The sequence below is a fragment of the Piliocolobus tephrosceles genome, chromosome 5 (assembly GCF_002776525.5).
Source record: "Piliocolobus tephrosceles isolate RC106 chromosome 5, ASM277652v3, whole genome shotgun sequence".
Lineage (NCBI taxonomy): Eukaryota > Metazoa > Chordata > Mammalia > Primates > Cercopithecidae > Piliocolobus > Piliocolobus tephrosceles.
This window is the reverse complement of record NC_045438.1, coordinates 132,859,427-132,879,167: the sequence shown is the minus strand read 5'-3', so window position 1 is coordinate 132,879,167 and position 19,741 is coordinate 132,859,427. Positions and strand designations below refer to the sequence as shown.

Below are 19,741 nucleotides of genomic sequence, written 5' to 3'. Positions count from 1 at the left end.
TGGTAAAGATGCTGTGAACATTGTTGAAATGACAACAAAGGACTTACAATATAACATAAACTTAATTGATAAAGCAGTAGCAGAGTTTGAGAGGACTGACTCCAATTTTGAAACAAGTTCCTCTGTGGGTTAAATACTATCAAACATCATTACATACTACAGAAAAAGCTTTGTGAAAGGAAGGGTCAATAGACGCAGCAAACTTCATTGTTTAAGAAATTGCCACAGCCACTGCAACCTTGAGCAGCCACCAGATCTGTCAGCAGTCATCAATACTGAGGCAGGACCATAGCTGGGTGCAGTGGTTCACACCTTTAATCCCAGCTACTCAGGAGGCTAAGGCAGGAGGATTGCTTGAGGCCAAGAGTTCAAGGCCAGCTTGAGGGCAACATAATGAGATCCCATCCCTGGAAAAAAAAAAAAAAAAATTTGGCTAGGCATGGTGGCATGTGCCTGTAATCCCAGCTACTTGGGGGACTGATGCAGGAGGAACGCATGCACCCAGGAGTTTGAGGCTGCAGTGAGATATGAGAGCACCACTGCACTCCAGCCTGGGCAACAGTACCAGACCCCATCTCTCTTAAACAAAAATTATTATTGAGGCAAGACCTTATACCAGCAAAAAGATTATGACTCACTGAGGGCTCAAATGATCCTTAACATTTTTTAACAATAATGTATTTTTAAATTAAGGTCTGTATATTTTTAAAAGACATGACTCTACTGCAAAATTAACAGACTACAGTACAGTGCAAACAACTTTTATATGCATTGGGAAACAAAAAATTTGTGTGACTCGCTTTGAGGTGCTCTGAACTGAACGTGAATCCACAGTATCTCTGAGGTATGCCTGTAATACTTTAGCCAATTTAAAAATATCCCCAAACTAGTAACAGTGACAGAGAGGATTTAGAGAGCATGAGCAAAAGAGCTTACCTAAAGTGGGGAAGAACCCCACAAAAGCGTGCCAGTTATTCCACAAGGTCTAAATTGATTTTAGTTGATCATCTTTCTATTTTTTTGGAGACGGGGTCTCATTCTGTCACCTAGGCTGGAGTTCAGTGACATAATCACAGCTCACTGCAGCTTCTACCTCTTGGGTTCAAGAGATCCTCTCACCTCAGTCTCCTGAGTAGCTGGGACTAAAGGCACGTACCACCACACCCAGCTAACTTTTGTGTTTTTAGAAGACAGGATCTTGCCATGTTGCCCAGGCTAGTCTCAAGTTTCTGAGCTCAAGGTCTTGGCCTCCCAAAGTGCTGGGATTACAGGCATGTGCCACTGTACCCAGCCTTCTTCACTTTTAATAAGGGAATTCCTAAGCACCCACAGCCTTATTCACTTTGGCACTTCCACAAGTTGCTGGTTTCAAGTAATGTAAAGGAAAATCGTTATTTGTCAAGCCTGGGACTCACTGTAGTAGACATACTAATGTAAACAAAACTTACTAACCAATGAAACTACAGAGGAAGAAGAGAACAAAATATTTTCTGACAAGAGGAGTTCCAGAAATTCAATTTTACAAGTACATATTTATATTTAAGGGAATCACACACAATTAAAAATGCAAATTTTAAAAAATACATAACAGTTGACCTTGAGGTAGGAGAATCACTTGAACCTGGGAGGTGGAGGTTGCAGTGAGCCAAGATCGCGCCACTCCACTCCAGCCTGGGTGACAGAACAAGACTCCGTCTCAAAAAAAAAAAAAAGTAAAAAGCAAAGGAGGCCAGGTGCAGTGGCTCATGCCTGTAATTCCAACACTTTGGGAGGCCAAGGAAGGTGATCACCTGAAATTAGGAGTTTGAGACGAGCCTGGACAACATGGTAAAATCCCGTCTCTACTAGAAGTACAAAAATTAGCCAGGTGTGGTGGCACGCACCTGTAATCCCAGCTACTCGGGAACCTGAAGCAGTAGAATTGCTTGAACCCAGGAGGCAGAGGTTGCAGTGAGCCAAGATCACGCCACTGTACTCCAGGCTGGGCGACAGAGCGAGACTCTGTCCCCCCACCCCAAAAAAAAAGAAAAAGCAGAGGAAAAGACAGATTCGCCACAGTTTTAAAAATCAATTTATGTAATTAGCACGCTCTAAGTGACATTTGAAGGACCAATAACAAGCTGAGAAATAAAAGTCTGCCACACAACAAAGGATACTTTTTTTTTTGAGATGGAGTTTCGCTCTTGTCGCCCAGGGTGGAGTGCTATGGCATGATCTTGGCTCACTGCAACCTCCGCCTCCCGGGTTCAAGCAATTCTCCTGCCTCAGTCTCCCAAGTAGCTGGAATTACAGGCATGCGCCATCACGTCCAGCTAATTTTTTGTATTTTTAGTAGAGACAGGGTCTCTCCATGTTGGTCAGGCTGGTCTCGAACTCCCGACCTCAGGTGATCCATTCGCCTCAGCCTCCCAAAGTGCTAAGATTACAGGCGTGTGCCACCGCGCCTGGCTAGGATACATTCTTAATAAAGAGCTCTTAAGATCAAGAAAAAGATCAACAATCTAATATTAAAAATGGACAAAAAAATTCAAAATTACAACAAGGTACTTTATAGATTACCGGATTTGGCAAGATTTTTCAAGTAATATTACCTAGTTCTAGTGGCTTCACAGGAGATACAAGAACACTCTCACTTCCACTGCTTTGCTTAGAGCAGTCCTCTTCCAAGTCTTTGTTCAAATGTCGCCTTTTCAGTGTGGCCTCCATCACCCTATTTGAAACTGTAACCTTATCTCCACTTCTCAACCCCCACTTATCTTTCTCTTTTCTCTCCACCTATCACCTAATATACTATATAATTTACTTATTTATGTCTATTGTTTATTCTGTCTCCCCTCCCACTATAATAATATAGTAGCCAAGGGGACAAGAATGTTCTTCTTTCACTGCTGAATCCCGAATATGGAAAACAGTGCTTGGGACAGGGTGGGAGTTCAGAAACTATTTGTTTAATAAATAAGAATTAAACTAGTTAAATTTTTTTTTCTTTTCAAAACGGAATCTTGCTTTGTTGCCCAGGCTAGAGTGCAGTGGTGCGATCTTGGCTCACTACAACCTCCACCTCCCAGGTTCAAGCGATTCTCCTGCCACAGCCTCATGGGTGGCTGGGATTACAGACACCTGACAACACACCTGGCTAATTTTGTATTTTCAGTAGAAGCAGGGTTTCACTATATCGGCCAGGCTGGTCTTGAACTCCTGAACTCATCTGATCCTCCCGCCTCGGCCTCCCAAAGTGCTGGGATTACAGGCTTGAGCCACTGTGTCTGGCCAAATCTGTTAAATCTTGCTGGAGGAAGGCCGGGCGAGGTGGCTCACACCTGTAATCCCAGCACTTTGGGAGTCCAAGGCAGGCAGATCACGACGTCAGGAGATCGAGACCATCTTGGCTAACATGGTGAAACCCCGTCTCTACTAAAAATACAAAAACAAAATTAGCCGGGCATGGTGACGGGTGCCTGTAGTCCCGGCTACTGAGGAGGCTGAGGCAGGAGAATGGCGTGAACCCAGGAGGGGGAGCTTGCAGTGAGCCGAGATCACGCCACTGCACTCCAGCCTGGGTGACAGAGTGAGACTCCGTCTCAAAAAAAAAAAAAAGAAAAATCTTGCTGGAGAAAATTTTGACAATATGAACTAAAAATATTTTAAATGCATATACCATTCTAAGTATTTATCTTAAGGAAATAATCACTGATGTGAGCAATGATATGTCCAAAAGATTATTCACTATAGCTGTGAATTAATTGTGAAAAACTGGAAACAGCCCATAGTGGAATATTTAATACATGAAAAATACTCATTATAATGCTAACTAGGGGAAAGTATGTCCAGTGATTCCATTTTTTTGAGTACATACAGGCCGGGCGCGGTGGCTCACGCCTGTAATCCCAGCACTTTGGGAGATGGAGGTGCGCGGATCATGAGGTCAAGAGATGGAGACCATTCTGGCTAACACGGTGAAATCCCGTTTCTACTAAAAATACAAAAAATTAGTGGGGTGTGGTGGCACACGCCTGTAGTCCCAGTTACTCTGGAAGCTGAGGCAGGAGAATCACTTGAACCCAGGAGGCAGAGATTGCAGTGAGCCGAGATTGTGCCACTGAACTCCAGCCTGGGTGATAGAGCGAGACTCTGTCTCAAAAAAAAAAAAGTATATACATATGTTTAATAAAAATTAAATTATGGTTGGCTGGGCACGGTGGTATACACCTGTAATCCCAGCTACTCGGGAAACTGAGGCAGGAGAATCGCTTGAACCCAGGAGGCAGAGGTTGTAGTGAGCTGAGATCACACCACTGCACTCCAGCCTGGGCGACAAGAGTGAAGACTCTGCCTCAAATAAATAAATAAATAAATTTAATTATGGTTTATCAACTTAATGGAATGCTAGATGAGGTTCTCTTTCTCTCCTGATATGGAACTATTTCTAAGACTCAGTGAAAAAGGTAGACCTTAAAAAAAATAGTAAGGCTGCACTATAAGGAATATAGAATCAATTTCCAAGGTGCACTGCTAAGTGTAAAAAGCATCAAATACCATTTCATTTTTTAAAATTGTTTCAAATTTACTGGCTCTACTTCCTACTGAATAAAAATGTTAGATATTTAAGTATTTTCTGTTGCAAACGTTTTCTTTTTTTTAAATTTGTGGCCAAATTCAAGTAAATTTTCAATATATCTCCCAACTGACTCCACAAATCAGTGTTGGAGCTGAATTAATTTTACTACCAAATGTATACTAAATCCATAATTATTTAACTATAAATAAAGTGAAAATTACTGTCCACACTAACTTCCTAAGGAATACAATCAGTAAGTATGAAATCCATTCTGGAATTACGTTCCATAGAAATAACTTCAAAAGCAGACATACAGGTCAGCCATGGTGGCTCACATCTCTAGTATCAGCACTATGAGAGGCCAAGGTGGGTCACTCGAGGTCAAGTTTGAGACCAGCCTGGCCAACATGGTGAAACCCTGTCTCTACCCCAAAAAATACAAAAATTAGCTGGGTGTGGTGGCAGGTGCCTGTAATCTCAGCTGCTTGGGAGTCTGAGGCAGGATAATCACTTGAGCCCGGGAGGCAGAGGTTGCAGTGAGCTGAGAATACGCCACTGCACTCCAGCCTGGGTGACAAGAGACCCTGTCTCAAAAAACAAAACAAAACAAAAACAGACATACACTGTTAAATTATAAAAGCTTATGACAAACAAACAAAGGCTCACAGCTACCGGTATAAATACTGAAAACAAATGTTCAGAGGGAGATAGATGATTGTGCTGTTTCATAAACACAGGACAGTAGGTCATGAAAGGGCACCCAAACCCCCAAGCATCCGGAGGTCTCTCATTCAGAAGCCTCCTTCAACTCAGCTTCTACCTTACCTGTTGTAAGACACACCAAAAGGTCTGTCACTTAGAAACACATGATTGGTAACCAGGGCTTTGGGTATGTCAGACCTGGGTTCAAATCCTAGCTTTGCAATTTTCTAGAAGAATAATCTGATAAACCTCAATTCTCTTATCTGTAAAGTAAAATGGAGATCATCACCAACTAGTTAATGTTAGTAAATAAAAGCACAGTGTCCGAAAAAGTAAAACGAAGAAGGAATTGTCTAAATAAGAAAATTAAAAATCCCAAAAGTCAAATACTCCAGCACAGTGAAAAGAACCCAAAGGAAATCCACTCTAACAAACACTGAGCTGGAAAGGGACCCTGAATTCCAAGTTTTGGTTCTTCTGTCACCAGCTTCAAGACCCTGGGCTTAAGATCTACAGTACCAGGGGACTGAAAATCCCTTCTGCCTGTGACACAACACGACTATTTAGTCAGACTAATATTTAGACTACCAAGGATGCTATTTACTGTAAATAAGCCGAAGTATTACTTCCGAAAGTATTACTTCCAAAACTTTCTAAAATTTTCATTTAAATGCTTATTTTTTATACCTTTAGGTCCTGATCAGTTTTCATTATGACTAAACTGCCAGTCAGGATATATACATAAGACTGTTTCCTTAACCAACTTGTCTTAAGGTCAGATTGCTAAACAGTAGCAAAATCAGAATTCAAAACCACATCTATCTCCAAAGACCAAACTCTATGGCATGCTTCTTCCTCAAATCTTCCTGACTCACCTTCTGCAACTAGCAGCTTGCCTTTGCAAAGTAAATGGAAGTCATCAGGAGTGCAATCAGAAGTCATGGAACAGAGTCAAGTTATCTGAGTTAGTTGAGGCTTGAACTTCTGACACAGTACTCTAACCAACTTAGACATTTCAGCTACTTAAAAGGAGGCTGGGATACCAAAGAAAGAAAGAAAGAAAAACAAAAAGGAAGAAAAAAGGAAAAAAAAGGGCAGGGTGCAGTGGCTCACGCCTATAATCCCAGCACTTTGGGAGGCTAAGGCAGGCAGATTACCTGAGCTCAGGAGTTTGAGAACAGCCCGGGCAACACGGCGAAACTCTATCTCTACAAAAAATACAAAAATTAACCAGGCATAGTGGCACACACCTATAGTCCCAGCTACTTGGGGGGCTGAGGCAAGAGAATTGCTTGAACCTCAGCCCGAGGTGGAGGTTGCAGTGAGACGAGATCGCACCACTAAACTGCAGCTTGGGCAACAGAGCGAGAACTTGCCTCAAAACGAAAAAGAAGGCCGGGCGCGGTGGCTCAAGCCTGTAATCCCAGCACTTTGGGAGGCCGAGGCGGGCGGATCACGAGGTCAGCAGATCGAGACCATCCTGGCTAACACGGTGAAACCCCGTCTCTGCTAAAAAATACAAAAAACTAGCCGGGTGAGGTGGCGGGCGCCTATAGTCCCAGCTACACCGGAGGCTGAGGCAGGAGAATGGCGTGAACCTGGGAGGTGGAGCTTGCAGTGACCTGAGATCTGGCCACTGCACTCCAGCTTGGGCGACAGAGCGAGACTCCGTCTCAAAAAAAAAAAAAAAAAGAAAAGAAAAAGAAAAAGAAAAAGAAAAAAAAGGCAGGTAAATTTAAAACAAAAAAACCCAAAAACTTATTAATTGGAAACAAAACCAAAAATAAAACACCTCTGAAATTACAAGTAAATGGGGCAGTTCATTCACGCATATTTTCAGGAGTCGAAGTTGTTCAAGATGAAATATTCAGTAAAATGACTGCTAGGTTATCTATAATCCATACTTGCAAACAATTAACAACACAAATAACTCTAAGTTATCCATAGTAGTGAATGGGGTAACAGATATACATATATTTGGCTTTAGAAATAAAGCATATAGTCTACATAGATAATTGGAAGTAATAGATATCTGGTGCTTAAAGTATATGATCACCTATAAATTTACCCCTCAAATTATAGCTTGATTTGGGCTAATCTCAAATTAATTTCCAAGTGGTAAGAGAGATCTGGACAAATGGTCTGAGAGACCAGGATTTCCCAAAAAATACAGTAATATAATAAAAACCGCAGCTTCCTCGTATCAATAGAAAAGAACGTTTTAACACATTCTTATCAATTCCACAAAGAATAACTCAACTAGGCACAGAAAAGTAACATTTCAATTCCTACTGCACACTAGAACCAAGTTAGCACCTTGCTGTTTCTATTACACAATCTAGGATTAAAAAATGGTTTTGAATAATCCCATATACGGATAATCCAAAGGCAAACAGACACACACAAACTCACCATTTACAAGCCTTCGTCACCAAGCACTTACAAAATACATTTCATAAGACAGAATAGAAAATGGAGCAAGAGGTGAGGTCACCTACCACTGTAGTTCTATTGAAAGAGAGAAGTCATTATGTGCTCTCCCCAAACAGTAGGTAGCCTCCAAAAACAACACACACCCCTACACCCCCCTAAATCTGGTGTTGTCATTCAGTGGGGTGACCTAGGAAGGCCTTTGAAATGTGTTGTATCAACTCAGAGGGAATAAGACCGCATACAACGCCACAAAACATCAAATAAATTAAAAAGTATAAAGATAATACATCTAAAATTAAGAACTAGGCATAGAATCTGAGAGATGATTTCCCAGAGCTGATTTCCAAGACCCTTTGCAATTAAACGTTAGTACATGATGAAAGTTCTTTTTTTTTTTTTGAGACGGAGTCTCGCTCTGTCGCCCAGGCTGGAGTGCAGTGGCCGGATCTCAGCTCACTGCAAGCTCCGCCTCCCAGGTTTACGCCATTCTCCTGCCTCAGCCTCCCAAGTAGCTGGGACTACAGGCGCCAGCCTCCTCGCCCGGCTAGTTTTTTGTATTCTTTAGTAGAGACGGGGTTTCACCGTATTAGCCAGGATGGTCTCGATCTCCTGACCTTGTGATCCGCCCGTCTCGGCCTCCCAAAGTGCTGGGATTACAGGCTTGAGCCACCGTGCCCGGCCGAAAGTTCTTTAGGCTTAGCCTCACTTGCTGAATGAAGCCTGCTACCTGAGTTTCTACTAGGCTGTGACCAACTTCTGAACTTGCCACGATAGCACTAAACTACTGTTACGCATCCCACTGATAAAACTGGACATGTGGCGCTTAATACAACAAACCAGAACCATCAACGTTTGTTAAAGAACTCTCCTGTTACTATTGTGATGCCCACTCCGGAAGATTATCTGCATTTGGTTGAGGTTTAGACAGAAGAGAAGCAGTTAACAGACACTGACTGTATACACAGCGGTCTGCCAGCACAGTGCAAAAAAGCCGATGTGCTTTGCAGGCTCAGGAAGTTGACTAACCCGAAGAAAAGCCCCATGCCCTCCTCTATGAAAGGGAGTGTGTGGTTGGTAGAACCCAAAGTAAACACGGAAAAACTCATTCAAGAATTTCCTTAAGGCCTACCGTGCAGACGTTGGAGGCAAGTTAAGACGTTGGGGAGCAGGTAAGAGAGAGAGACCAGAGTTCAGAAACAGACCAATAATGATCTACCAGCTCCGGTGGAGGCTCCAAGTTAGGGGAGTTTGTGCCTCCTCTGTGGAGTTGGGGAGGAAAGGTACCGGGCGGGCTCTGGTGCTCCTCCGACAGCCCTTTCCAGCAGGCCTGGGGCTGCTAAGACCCAGGCCTGGCGTTCAGCAACAGCAGCTCTCTGCCACATGGTTGCTGGAGAGCGACCCTCCGAGCTGCCCCGAGGCCATGTGGCTGCGGCCACAGGGTGCCCAAACCCTGTGCACATTCAAGACGCGAAACCAGAGCAGAGAAGGTGCCAGAGGAAAATCCAAAGAATGGGATGTTGGGGTACAAGACTCACTTCCTTTGGGCTTTGTCCTTCTTGGCCTTGGTCCTTTTCTTTCGGGCCTGGAGCGCAAGCACTGCAGGAGAGAGGGATGGATGAAGGGCAAATGTGGAGGAAAGGAGGTGACCAAGGTGAGGGTGGAGACCCAGCAGGGGCGCCAGGCCCGGCTGCTGGGCCTGCCTCAAGGGCGGCTGCGGTACGAGCGCGGAGGCTCCGGCAAGGCGGCCGGCCGGGGGGCTGGCGGCCCACGGGGCACAGGGCAGCACCCGGGCGGGATGCGCCGGAGGGGTCTCAGGCAGGGTCAGGGGGCGGGCGGGCGGAGGTCTGCCCCGCCCGCCAAGGTCCGGGCCCTGGAGTGGCCCCAAGGCGCAAGCCGGCCTGGCAGGGAACAAGGGGCGGCGACGGCAGGCGCCGGAGGACGCCCGGGCTGAGGGGCGCGGACCCGCAGCCCAGAGGCGGGGGGTGTGGGGCGGCGCCACCTCAGTGGAGGGGCGCCGCAAGCCCGGGGACCGAACCGCGGCAGTTAGGCGAAGCTTCGGGCGCTGACCCGGGCCTAGCCCCGGCGGCCGTTGCCCCTCGTGGCGGAGGCCGCTCCACCGCTCACCTTTCCGCTCCATGGTGAGACCGGTAACCGCCAAGCGCCTGCGCACTCGAGTGGTGGTGACTCCAGCTCCCGCCGCGGCCCAAAACCGAGCCCGCGCACACCCCACCCCCAGTCCTGCCCCGCCCCGCCCCCGCCCCACCGTGCCGCGCGCATGCGCATTGGGCGCGGAGCCTACCACCTGCTCCCGAGGAGGGGGCGGCAAGGAGAGGGAGGGGGCCCTGAGAGGAGGAACGTCGGGGGTGAACGTTGAAGGAGTGTTAGAGATCTCAGCTTGGAAACCTGGCAAGGTTAGTTTTGTTCTATTTGCTTAGAAAAGGCGCAGAGAGCGGCAGGGCTCCCTGCATGCTGCTGAGTCAGCTTCAGAGGCAATTGGGATCTGCCTCAGTTTCCTGGCCTGTAAAATGGATTAATCAGGCATGTCCCAGTTTCTTCTTCCCTGAGCTATTGTGAGCCCAGTTGAGATACTATTTAAAGAAAATGGAAAAAAATAACATGTGAGAAAGAAAAGGGAGTGGGAGCAACACAAAAAGACTGGAAGGAAAGAACCTGTGACCCTATTATCACTTGAAAAGTAAAAACTTCAAAAGTGAATTTTCTCTTGAAATTTCAAGTTTAAATGAAAGCTGTAAAGGAAAGAAAGGGAAATGAGAATAAAAACGTTTAATGTTTTCTTATTCTACCACCTTCAATACATGATAAAGTTGTCTTGTTTATAAGTTTTTTTTTTTTTTACTTTTCTAAGTGCTCATTTGATGTTTATGGCAACTTAAAGGCAAAATAGTTATTACGTCCATTACACAAAGACACTAAACCTAAGAGGACCTGCCTATGTATTCAGAATCTTGGTGTACGACCCAGTTATTTAATCATCAAGCCCTTATTGTATAGCAGGCTCAGCAACGTTTTTCTTTGGGCCAGATAGTAAATATTTAGGCTTTGTGGACCATAAGATCTCTTTCTCAGCTACTCAATTCTGCCACTGGAGCTCAAAAGCAGTCATAGAAAATATGGGCTGTGTTCCTATAAAGATTTATTTATGGACACTGAAATTTGAATTTCGTATAATTTTCACATGTCATAAAATGTTCTTCTATTGATTTAAACATGGCCTTTGTTAGGTTTTGAAGGGAAGGTGAGGGTTAAAGAAAGAGGAGTAGTCTTGCTCTGCTACTCAGGCGGAGTACGGTAGCATGATCTCGGCTCACTGCAGCCTGGATATCCAGGGCTCAAGTGATCCTCCCACCTCAGCCTCCCAAGGTGCTGGAATTACAGGTGTGAGCTACTGAGCCAGGCCCTTTTGATCTTTTTTCAACCGTTTCAACTATTCTTATTTCAGATCTTTATTTACCAGCCCCTATTGTAAAGTACCACAGCTGGTCAGAGTGGAAGCTCTGAAGACCTTTGCTCTAAACAAGTAATTGAGAAGGGAAGATGAGAGGGCAATAGTACAGCAGAAGTCAAGCATGGGGGCTTTGGCAGGACTTATTGAGCAAAGTAAGTAATTAAGCCCATCCACAGAGGAGGCCATTTTTGAGCTGGGTCTTAGGAAACATGTAAGATTTCTGTAGGTGGAGAAGGAGATGTCAGGCATTCCTGAATGAGAAAATACGTTGAGCAAAAAGGCACAGACGTGGACACCTGTAGGTGGGGGCTAGGATTGGGGCTGGTAACAACTGAAGGGATGAAATGGAAGGTGAGGCTGGAAAGGCAGGTTAGCCAAATTTGAAATTAGATAATTGATATATGTTGCATGGAACCTGAATGATAGCATGTCTGGGTATATTGCAAAAGAAGACAATACCTGTTGGCCAAGGAAGGATGCAGCCCAGTCTATTCCCTGCTGTAAAGTTGAAAACAAAGGAAGGTTAGGACAGACAGGGAAGCCCTAGACTCTGAGGATTGTGTGAGTTCAGGATAACCACATGTGGTTTAGAAAAGACAGGGAGAGAGCAGATGGCTAGGAAAAATCCCAGAATTGGGAAAGTACTGCCCACCGCAAAGTAAACTGTTTGAGTGTAGAGATCCTGCTTAGGTTTTCCTTGATGTATACTCAGTGCCTACACAGTGTCAGGCACTTAGTAGGTGCTCAAATATTTGTCTAATGAAAGAATAAATGGGCCGGGTACAGTGGCTTATGCCTGTAATCCCAGCACTTTGGGAGGCTGAGGCGGGCAGATCAAAGGTCAAGAGATTGAGACCATGCTGGCCAACGTGGTGAAACCCCATCTCTACTAAAAATACAAAATTAGCCGGCCGTGGTGGCACATGCCTGTAATCCCAGCTACTTGGGAGGCTGAGGCAGGAGAATCACTTGAACCTGGGAGGCGGAGGTTGCAGTAAACAGAGTTTGCACCATTGCACTCCAGCCTGGGCAACAAGAGCAAAACTCTGTCTCAAAAGAAAAAAAAAAGAATAAATGATCTGCAGTTTATGAGAAATGTCAGGATGAAAGAGAAAACGCTGAGAGGGACAATATTAGAGCTGTATTAAATCTAAATTGGTTATTGCAGACCCATCAAAAAGGAAATATGTTCAGCTTAGCATGAGACAGTCGTACCTATTCTGACTGAGTGACTGTTGCTTCTCTAAGAGCTTACTAACTTTGATAACACATTTTCAGAATTTTTCCAGAGTCAATGTGAAGTTCACTGGACTGAGTTCCCAGAATTGACCATTTCTCTTTTTTGTCCATCTGTTTTTCTCTATTCCTCCATCATGTTTTGGCTCTCCACTTTTTCTAAGATCTCTATAATTGTTCATATAAGTAAGTTTGTTCATTTCCCCTATTCTACAACCATCCCCTTTTTGTGCATTTTGCTTTAAATCTAACTTTAAAATCAGTTTTTTCTCCCAAGTTTGCAGAACTTGGCCTATTCTGGACTTTTACCCTTCCAGAATTTATTTATTTATTTTTCTTTGACAGGGTCTCACTCTGTCACCCAGGCAGGAGTGCAGTGGCGAAATCTCAGCTCACTGCAACCTGAGCTCAAGCAATTTTTTCACCTCAGCCTTCCCAGTAGCTGGAACTACTAGAGGCACATGCCACCATATCCGCTTGATTTTTGTATTTTTTGTAGAGATGGGGTTTTGTCACGTTACCCAGACTGGCTTGGAACTCCTGATCTAAAACAATCTGCTTGCCTTAGGCTCCCCAGAAACTGTTCCTAAAAGTGGTAGCAAAAATAATTCAAAAAAAAAAAAAAAAAAAAAACAGTATAGGCCAGGCACGGTGGCTCACGCCTGTAATCCCAACACTTAGGGAGGCAGAGGCGGGAGGATACCTTGAATCCAGGAGTTAGAGACCTGTCTGGGCAATCCAGCAAGACTCCTTTCTGCACAAAAAGGGGGGGAGAAAAAGACAAAAAAAGTGGTAGCTATTCATTCTTACATGCATACCCTTCTCCATTGCTGTTTTTTTCCTGCAAGTCCCTTTAAAAGTAGAGGTATTCAGAAACCATAACCCATCATATTTTTGGCTGCTCATGGGTTGTCTCAGAATTTAATTTCTGAAAAGATCCTATCTCTTTTGAGCTAACTTACTTGTTAAGACTGCCGGCCGGGCGCGGTGGCTCAAGCCTGTAATCCCAGCACTTTGGGAGGCCGAGACGGGCGGATCACGAGGTCAGGAGATCAAGACCATCCTGGCTAACACAGTGAAACCCCGTCTCTACTTAAAAAAAAGGCGAAAAACTAGCCGGGCGAGGTGGTGGGCGCCTGTAGTCCCAGCTACTTGGGAGGCTGAGGCAGGAGAATGGCGTAAACCCGGGAGGCGGAGCTTGCAGTGAGCTGAGATCCGGCCACTGCACTCCAGCCTGGGCGACAGAGCGAGACTCCGTCTCAACAAAAAAAAAAAAAAAAAAAAAAAAAAAAAGACTGCCCTGGAATCTTCTCTAATGCTTCTTTGACATTTTTGAAGTCTGAACGTCTAAAGTTGAGTTCACATGTTTCCTCATACCCAACATTCTCTGCCTTGATTATCACAAATTATTATGCTTTCTCTAAAGTTTTAATATGACTTAAATCCAAAGCAGCACATCCCGTTGTGGCATTCACGACATCCTGTGAGATAAAATGGACAACAGGAGAAAGTGAAAATACATGAGATGATTTATTTTGAATGAGTTAAGATTTCCAATAGCTGTCTGCATAATTGGAGAACCCCAACAAAACTTTCTCTCGCCTTTTGAATACATAGTTTTGTTAATTGTATTGAGAAAATCTATAATTATGTTATAGGCCTGGGTATCAGGAAACAAATGGCACATTTAAAGGCTAATTGAAAAGAATGTAATGAAGGAATCAAGGTGTTAAGGAAGACAAACAAGGGATAGTCAGACATCCAGGGACTAGCAGCAGCTGGAGTTTTTACCATCTCTAGGCCTGAAGGGAGAAAAGGAGGGAGATGTTATCATAACCCAGGGAGAGGTTTATTATTAATAGTTTGCCAGGGTCCGGGTGCGGTGGCTCACGCCTGTAATCCCAGCACTTTGGAAGGCCAAGGCAGGTGAATCACCTGAGGTCAGGAGTTCAAGACCAGCCTATGCAACATGATGAAACCCCGTCTCTACTAAAAATACAAAAAAAAAAATTAACCAGGCATGGTGGCGGACGCCTGTAATCCCAGCTACTTGGGAGGCTGAGGCAGGAGAATCGCTTGGATCTCCGCTTGGAGGCAGAGGTTGCTGTGAGCTGAGATTGCGCCACTGTACTCCAGCCTGGGCGACAAAAGCAAAACTCCATCTAAAAAAAAAAAAAAAGTTTTCCAAGGCTGCCATAACAAAGTACCACAAACTGGGTAGCTTAAACAACAGAAATTTCTTGTCTCACAGGCTTAGAAGTCTGAAATCAAGGTGTTGGCAGGGTTGGTTCGTTCTGAGGGCTGTGAGGGAGAATGTGTTTCAGGCCCTTCTGCTTGCCTTCTAGATAACCGTCATCTCCCTCACCACATGCTCTTCCCTGTGCACCTGTCTCTCATTGTGTTGGGATTTCCCCTTTTTGTAAGGACACCAGTCATACTGCATTGGGCCCCATTCTAAAACCTCATTTTAACTTGATTACCTCTGGAAAGACGCTGTCTCCAAATAAGGACACATTCTGAGGTGCTGGAGATTAGGACTCCAACATATCTTTTGTTGGGTGGGGGCAAAATTCAACCCGTAACAGAGCTGTAGTAAGAGAGGCCCGCCTGGCAGCAGCTGTGCCCTTTAATGAACCCTGCAGGGAGAGGGCAGGGAAATAAAGACCCACATCTTCTCAAACAAGTGCCTCACCACTGACAAAACCCAGTTGGAAGTTAAATGGCAAGGAAGCCTGGGTGATGCAGTCCATACAAGCCACCCTCCCAGGGCATAAAGCAGGGTGGAGAAAGGTGGAGAGTGGATCCGGAGGGCCAAACAGAGAATATCCAGCACGGCCTGTCTGGGCAGTCAGACACCCAAAGCAGCTGGCATTTTCCAAGCAGGTAAGTTTGCCTCTCGGGCACCTTGATCCCTGGAGAACCAATGCCACCTGGAGATGACCCCATTTCTGGCTTCATTCTATAAAAGCTAAAGTTTCACAAAGAAATTGTGCTGGGGTGAAAGATTCGGGGGCATAGGTGGAGAAGATGAAAGAATAAAGACCTTGGCTTGGTGGGGTGGGAATAAAGGCAGTAGTGAGGAGGGGAAGGGGATTCTCTAAGAATGAGGAGGTTAGAGATTGGTGATTCCTGAGCAGATAGGGCCCTTGCTCTGCTCCCTGGAAGTGTTCTGGGTGGGACCAATGTGTTGCAAACTGACCTTATTGATCATGCCCAACTCTTAGCTTTTTTTGGTTGGGAGTGATGCCTGCCAGAGAAGCTTGACATGGTGAGGGTTTGCCTCCCTGACAGGCCGATTCCCAGGACATAAAGAAAAATTTCAGACCAGAATCTGCCACATACATGTTTGTTGCACACTCATTAGCAGGCAGGCACAAAACAGGTCCTGTAACCTGTCCTGTAAGTTCTTTGAGGTCCCAGCTCTCTGTCCTTTTAGGTGCTCTGACCACAGCATGAATGAAAGATTTACTCATGGCAGGGACAACAATATCCCAGAGTCAGGACTCTCACCCTCACAGTCGGGATCAGGCAACTAGAGATGGAGTCTCCCTTATGTTTGTTATGCTGTTCCAAACCCGATTCACATCACAGGTGTTATCAGAAATGGGTTTTCACTGGTGAAAAGAGTTGCTTGTTAATTTGTATAATGGGTTTTAGAAAAGGGCTGTCACTGTAAAAATGTATGGCAGTCAATGACTCTGAATTACTTTGTTACAGTCACTTTCTGACTAGAATATTTACTAACCACTCTTGGAATGGAAATTGCTGATGAAAACACAAGATACACCTAGATATGTAAGTAACTGGTGCCTACAAATGTCATCCTATCTTTCCCAAAAGGTTTAATATGCGCCAAGTATTTTTTTTAAGAAGTAGATTTATTTCTTTAAAATGCCAATTAAAAAAAAAAAGCAATCTGAGAGTCCAAGACGAGGGGAATGTAAGAAAGTCTTACCGCACAACCCCTCTATGTGAGTCGCCAAAACAGAAACATGCTGGATCCTATCTAAGGTTCTGGAAGTCTCGGAAGAGCTTTCTTAAATATCCCTACCTAGAATATGCTTTCCTTGCCTTGATTCCAAGGATGATGCCAAAGTATTTTAAGGTAAATTATAACTATGATAAGACTGGGGGCCCCTAGGAGGCTTCCAAGCCAGACAAAGATGCTCTGCTATACTTAGCATGTTCCAGGGGTCATGCAGACTTGGACAATGAAAATAATGAACTTAAGATCAAAAGTCTGACTAGGCATGGTGGCTCATGCCTGTAATCCCAGCACTTTGGAAGGCCGAGGCGGGCAGATCACCTGAGGTCAGGAGTTTGAGACCAGCCTGGCCAACATGGCAAAACCCTGTCTCTACTAAAAATACAAAAATTAGCCGGGCATGGTGGCTCATGTCTGTAATCCCAGCTACTTGGGAGGCTAAGGCAGGAGAATCGCTTGAACCTGGGAGGCGGAGGTTTCAGGGAGTGGAGATCATGCCACTGCACTCTAGCCTGGGTGACAGAGTGAGACTTCGTCAAGATCAAAAGTCTTTACTGTTTTCTGAGCAGTGTGTAAACCTCCCAGACTCTTATGTGACCCTTGAGAGACAAGCTCTATAAGGACTGTGATTTAACGTTTCCATCGTGGCAGGCTCAGGGTCACACTGAAATCAATTTAGGAAATACATAGAAATGGACAACATGGCTTACACATTTGAGATCTGATTTCTACTGGCTATGCAATGTTAAATCCATTTTTTTTTGTTTCCTTCTTTCAAATACTTTCCACCATACTTACCCTCATGACAGATACTTATACTTCAGCCCTTAGGCTGTGAGAAGCAAAGAAGGAAAAAAATAGGCCTTGCTCTGTAGGACTTAATAGCTAACTCATATATAACAATTACTGGCCAGGTGCGATGGCTCATGCCTGTAATCCCAACACTTTGGGAGGCCGAGGTGAGCGAATCACGAGGTCAGGAGTTGGAGACCAGCATGACCAACGTGGTGAAACCCTGTCTCTACTAAAAAATTAGCCAGGCATGGTGGCGCCCACCTGTAATCCCAGCTATACAGGAGGCTGAGGCAGGAGAATCGCTAGAACCCAGGAGGTGGAGGTTGCAGTGAGCTGAGGTCGTGCCACTGCACTCGAGCCTGGGTGACAGAGCGAGACTCTGTCTCAAACAACAACAAAACAGTTACTGTTTACTAGACACTGTTGTCCCACAACCCTGAAACCCTACAAGATAGGTACTATTATTTTAATCTCTGACAGGAGAAAACTGAGGTACAACCAAGATCATGCAAGGTAATAAGCAAGGTTTTGAATCTGGGAAGTCGGACTCTGGAATTCATACTCTCAGCCACGCACTATATTACCTACCCAGTGTAGTGGGGGTGGATGGATAAGTACGTAATTAAATACAATGTACAATGGTACAAGCAGAAACTATCCTGGAAGCACAAGAAAAACCCACTCAGCTCAGGATTTGTGGAGAGGCAAGGAAAGAGGCATTTCTTGGATGAGTGACACCTGGACAGAGTTGGAAAGCAAGAGTAGGTATCAGCTGCACACAAAAGGGAGGAAAGAAAACTCCAGAGAAAACAGCATGGTATCACAGGTATAAAATGTAAGGGGGCCAAGGCACAGTGGCTCACGCCTGTAATCCCAGCACTTTGGGAGGCTGAGGCGGGAGGATTGCTTGAGGTCAGGAGTTCAGGACCAGACTGTGCAACAAACTGAGACCTTGTCTCTACCAAAAAAAAAAAAATTAAATAGCTGGGCATACTGGCATGCACCTGTGGTCCCAACTACTCAAGAGGCTGAGGTAGGATTGCTTGAGCCCAGGAGGTTGTTGCAGTGAGCCGTAATTGTGCCACTGTACTTCAGCTTTGGCGATAGTGAGACCCTCTCTCAAAACAAACAAACAAAACAAACAGACAAACAAAAATATATATATAATGCAAGTGGGAAGTGGTGAGAGATAGCTTGCCCACAAATATTTAAGAAAAAAAAAAGAGGGCCCCTCTTTTCTTGGGCAGGCACTGTGTTTGGTGCTGGGGTAACAAATAGCAGGGACAGCACATCTAAGGAACTTGAACTTTCAAGCATTATGCTCCCTTACCCACTAGAATAATCTTAAAAACTAGCCCTAAGCAAAACACTCAACAAACTAGGAATAGAAAGGAACTTTCTCAACCTGATCAAGGTCATCTATGAAACACCCACAGCTAACATCATATTTAATGATGAAAGGCTGAATGCCCTCCCCCTAAGATCAGGAACCGGAGGAGGATGTCCACTCTCACCACTCCTGTTCAGCACTGTGCTGGAGGTTCTAGCCAGAAACAATAGGCAAGAAAATTAAATAAAAGGCATACAGATTGGAAAGGAATTTGAAATTTTAAAATAAAGCTGTTATATCACAGTTTTGAATGCCATCCAATGGAATTTAAATATATATAGCAATTTGTTATGTACCATCATCCATTTATATAGAGAGATATATAAAGCAAAAGCACTCTTGGAACTATAAGAAATTGTACATTACTCCTTTTTCTCCTTGAACTTGTCTTTCTATTCCATTTGGTTCTCACAGAAGTTTATCCTCTGATAGTTTTATGCTTGAAAGTCTTTTATTGATCATCCTTTCATACTTCTCTGCCACACAAATGTGCATTTACATAGAAATTTAATTTGTAAAAACATTTCCTCAGACCATAATCCATTAAAAAGTTCCTTACCTATTATTACAAGTATTATTAGTGCATGATTAATCAAAGTAACACATAGCATCATTTTTCAGTAAATGAAATTTTATTGCAAATGCATTTCAGTGTGATGGTATGTGATTTTTCTCAATGAGTCCTACATCATTCCTTTTTTTTTTTTTAATTAAGAAAACTTACATAAAACAAGTAGATGGGAATGAAAAGGGGTTTGCTATAGCAATAGCATTCAGTTCTTTTGGAACTCTTTCCAAATCATGTGCCAAAAATCACAAAACAATCATAATCCAAACTCATTTTAATGACCCATCAGCTGACAATTCCAGGAGGTCTTTATTCAATTTTGTTGAAAACAAATAATGGGAAGCTACCTAACTTACAAAAAGATGTGTTATTTGGTCATTAAAGTTACTTACTTTTTAAATCCAGACACCAGTATTTCAGTATATTCCTTAGAATGGACCGCTGGGAGATTTACACACCTGCTGGCAATGCACCTGAGATTCACTGGGGAGGGAGAGAGGCATTTTTGTTTGTTTGCTTGCTTGCTGCTTTTGTCTGCTCCACCACTCCTTGGAATGAAAGCTCCATAAAGGCTGAGATGTTTGACCTTTGTTCACTACTGTATCTCT

General features: G+C 44.2%; 1 protein-coding gene across 4 annotated transcripts in view; it reads right to left on the bottom strand.

Annotated features, from left to right (window-relative positions):
• SRPK1 (SRSF protein kinase 1) overlaps positions 1 to 9,960 on the bottom strand; it is a 92,125-nt gene extending 82,165 nt beyond the window's left edge. The window contains exons 1-2 of one of the 4 annotated variants that reach the window (XM_023212632.3): positions 9,818 to 9,960; positions 9,229 to 9,289 (exon numbers count right to left, since the gene is read on the bottom strand). In XM_023212632.3, the coding sequence (XP_023068400.1) occupies positions 9,229 to 9,289; positions 9,818 to 9,830 (74 nt within the window). In that variant the 5' untranslated portion in view covers positions 9,831 to 9,960. Of the gene's footprint in view, positions 1 to 9,228 lie in introns of all 4 variants that reach the window. The other 3 variants (XM_023212631.3, XM_023212629.3, XM_023212628.2) reach the window with 3 other exon arrangements.
• Positions 9,961 to 19,741: the final 9,781 nt, after the last annotated feature.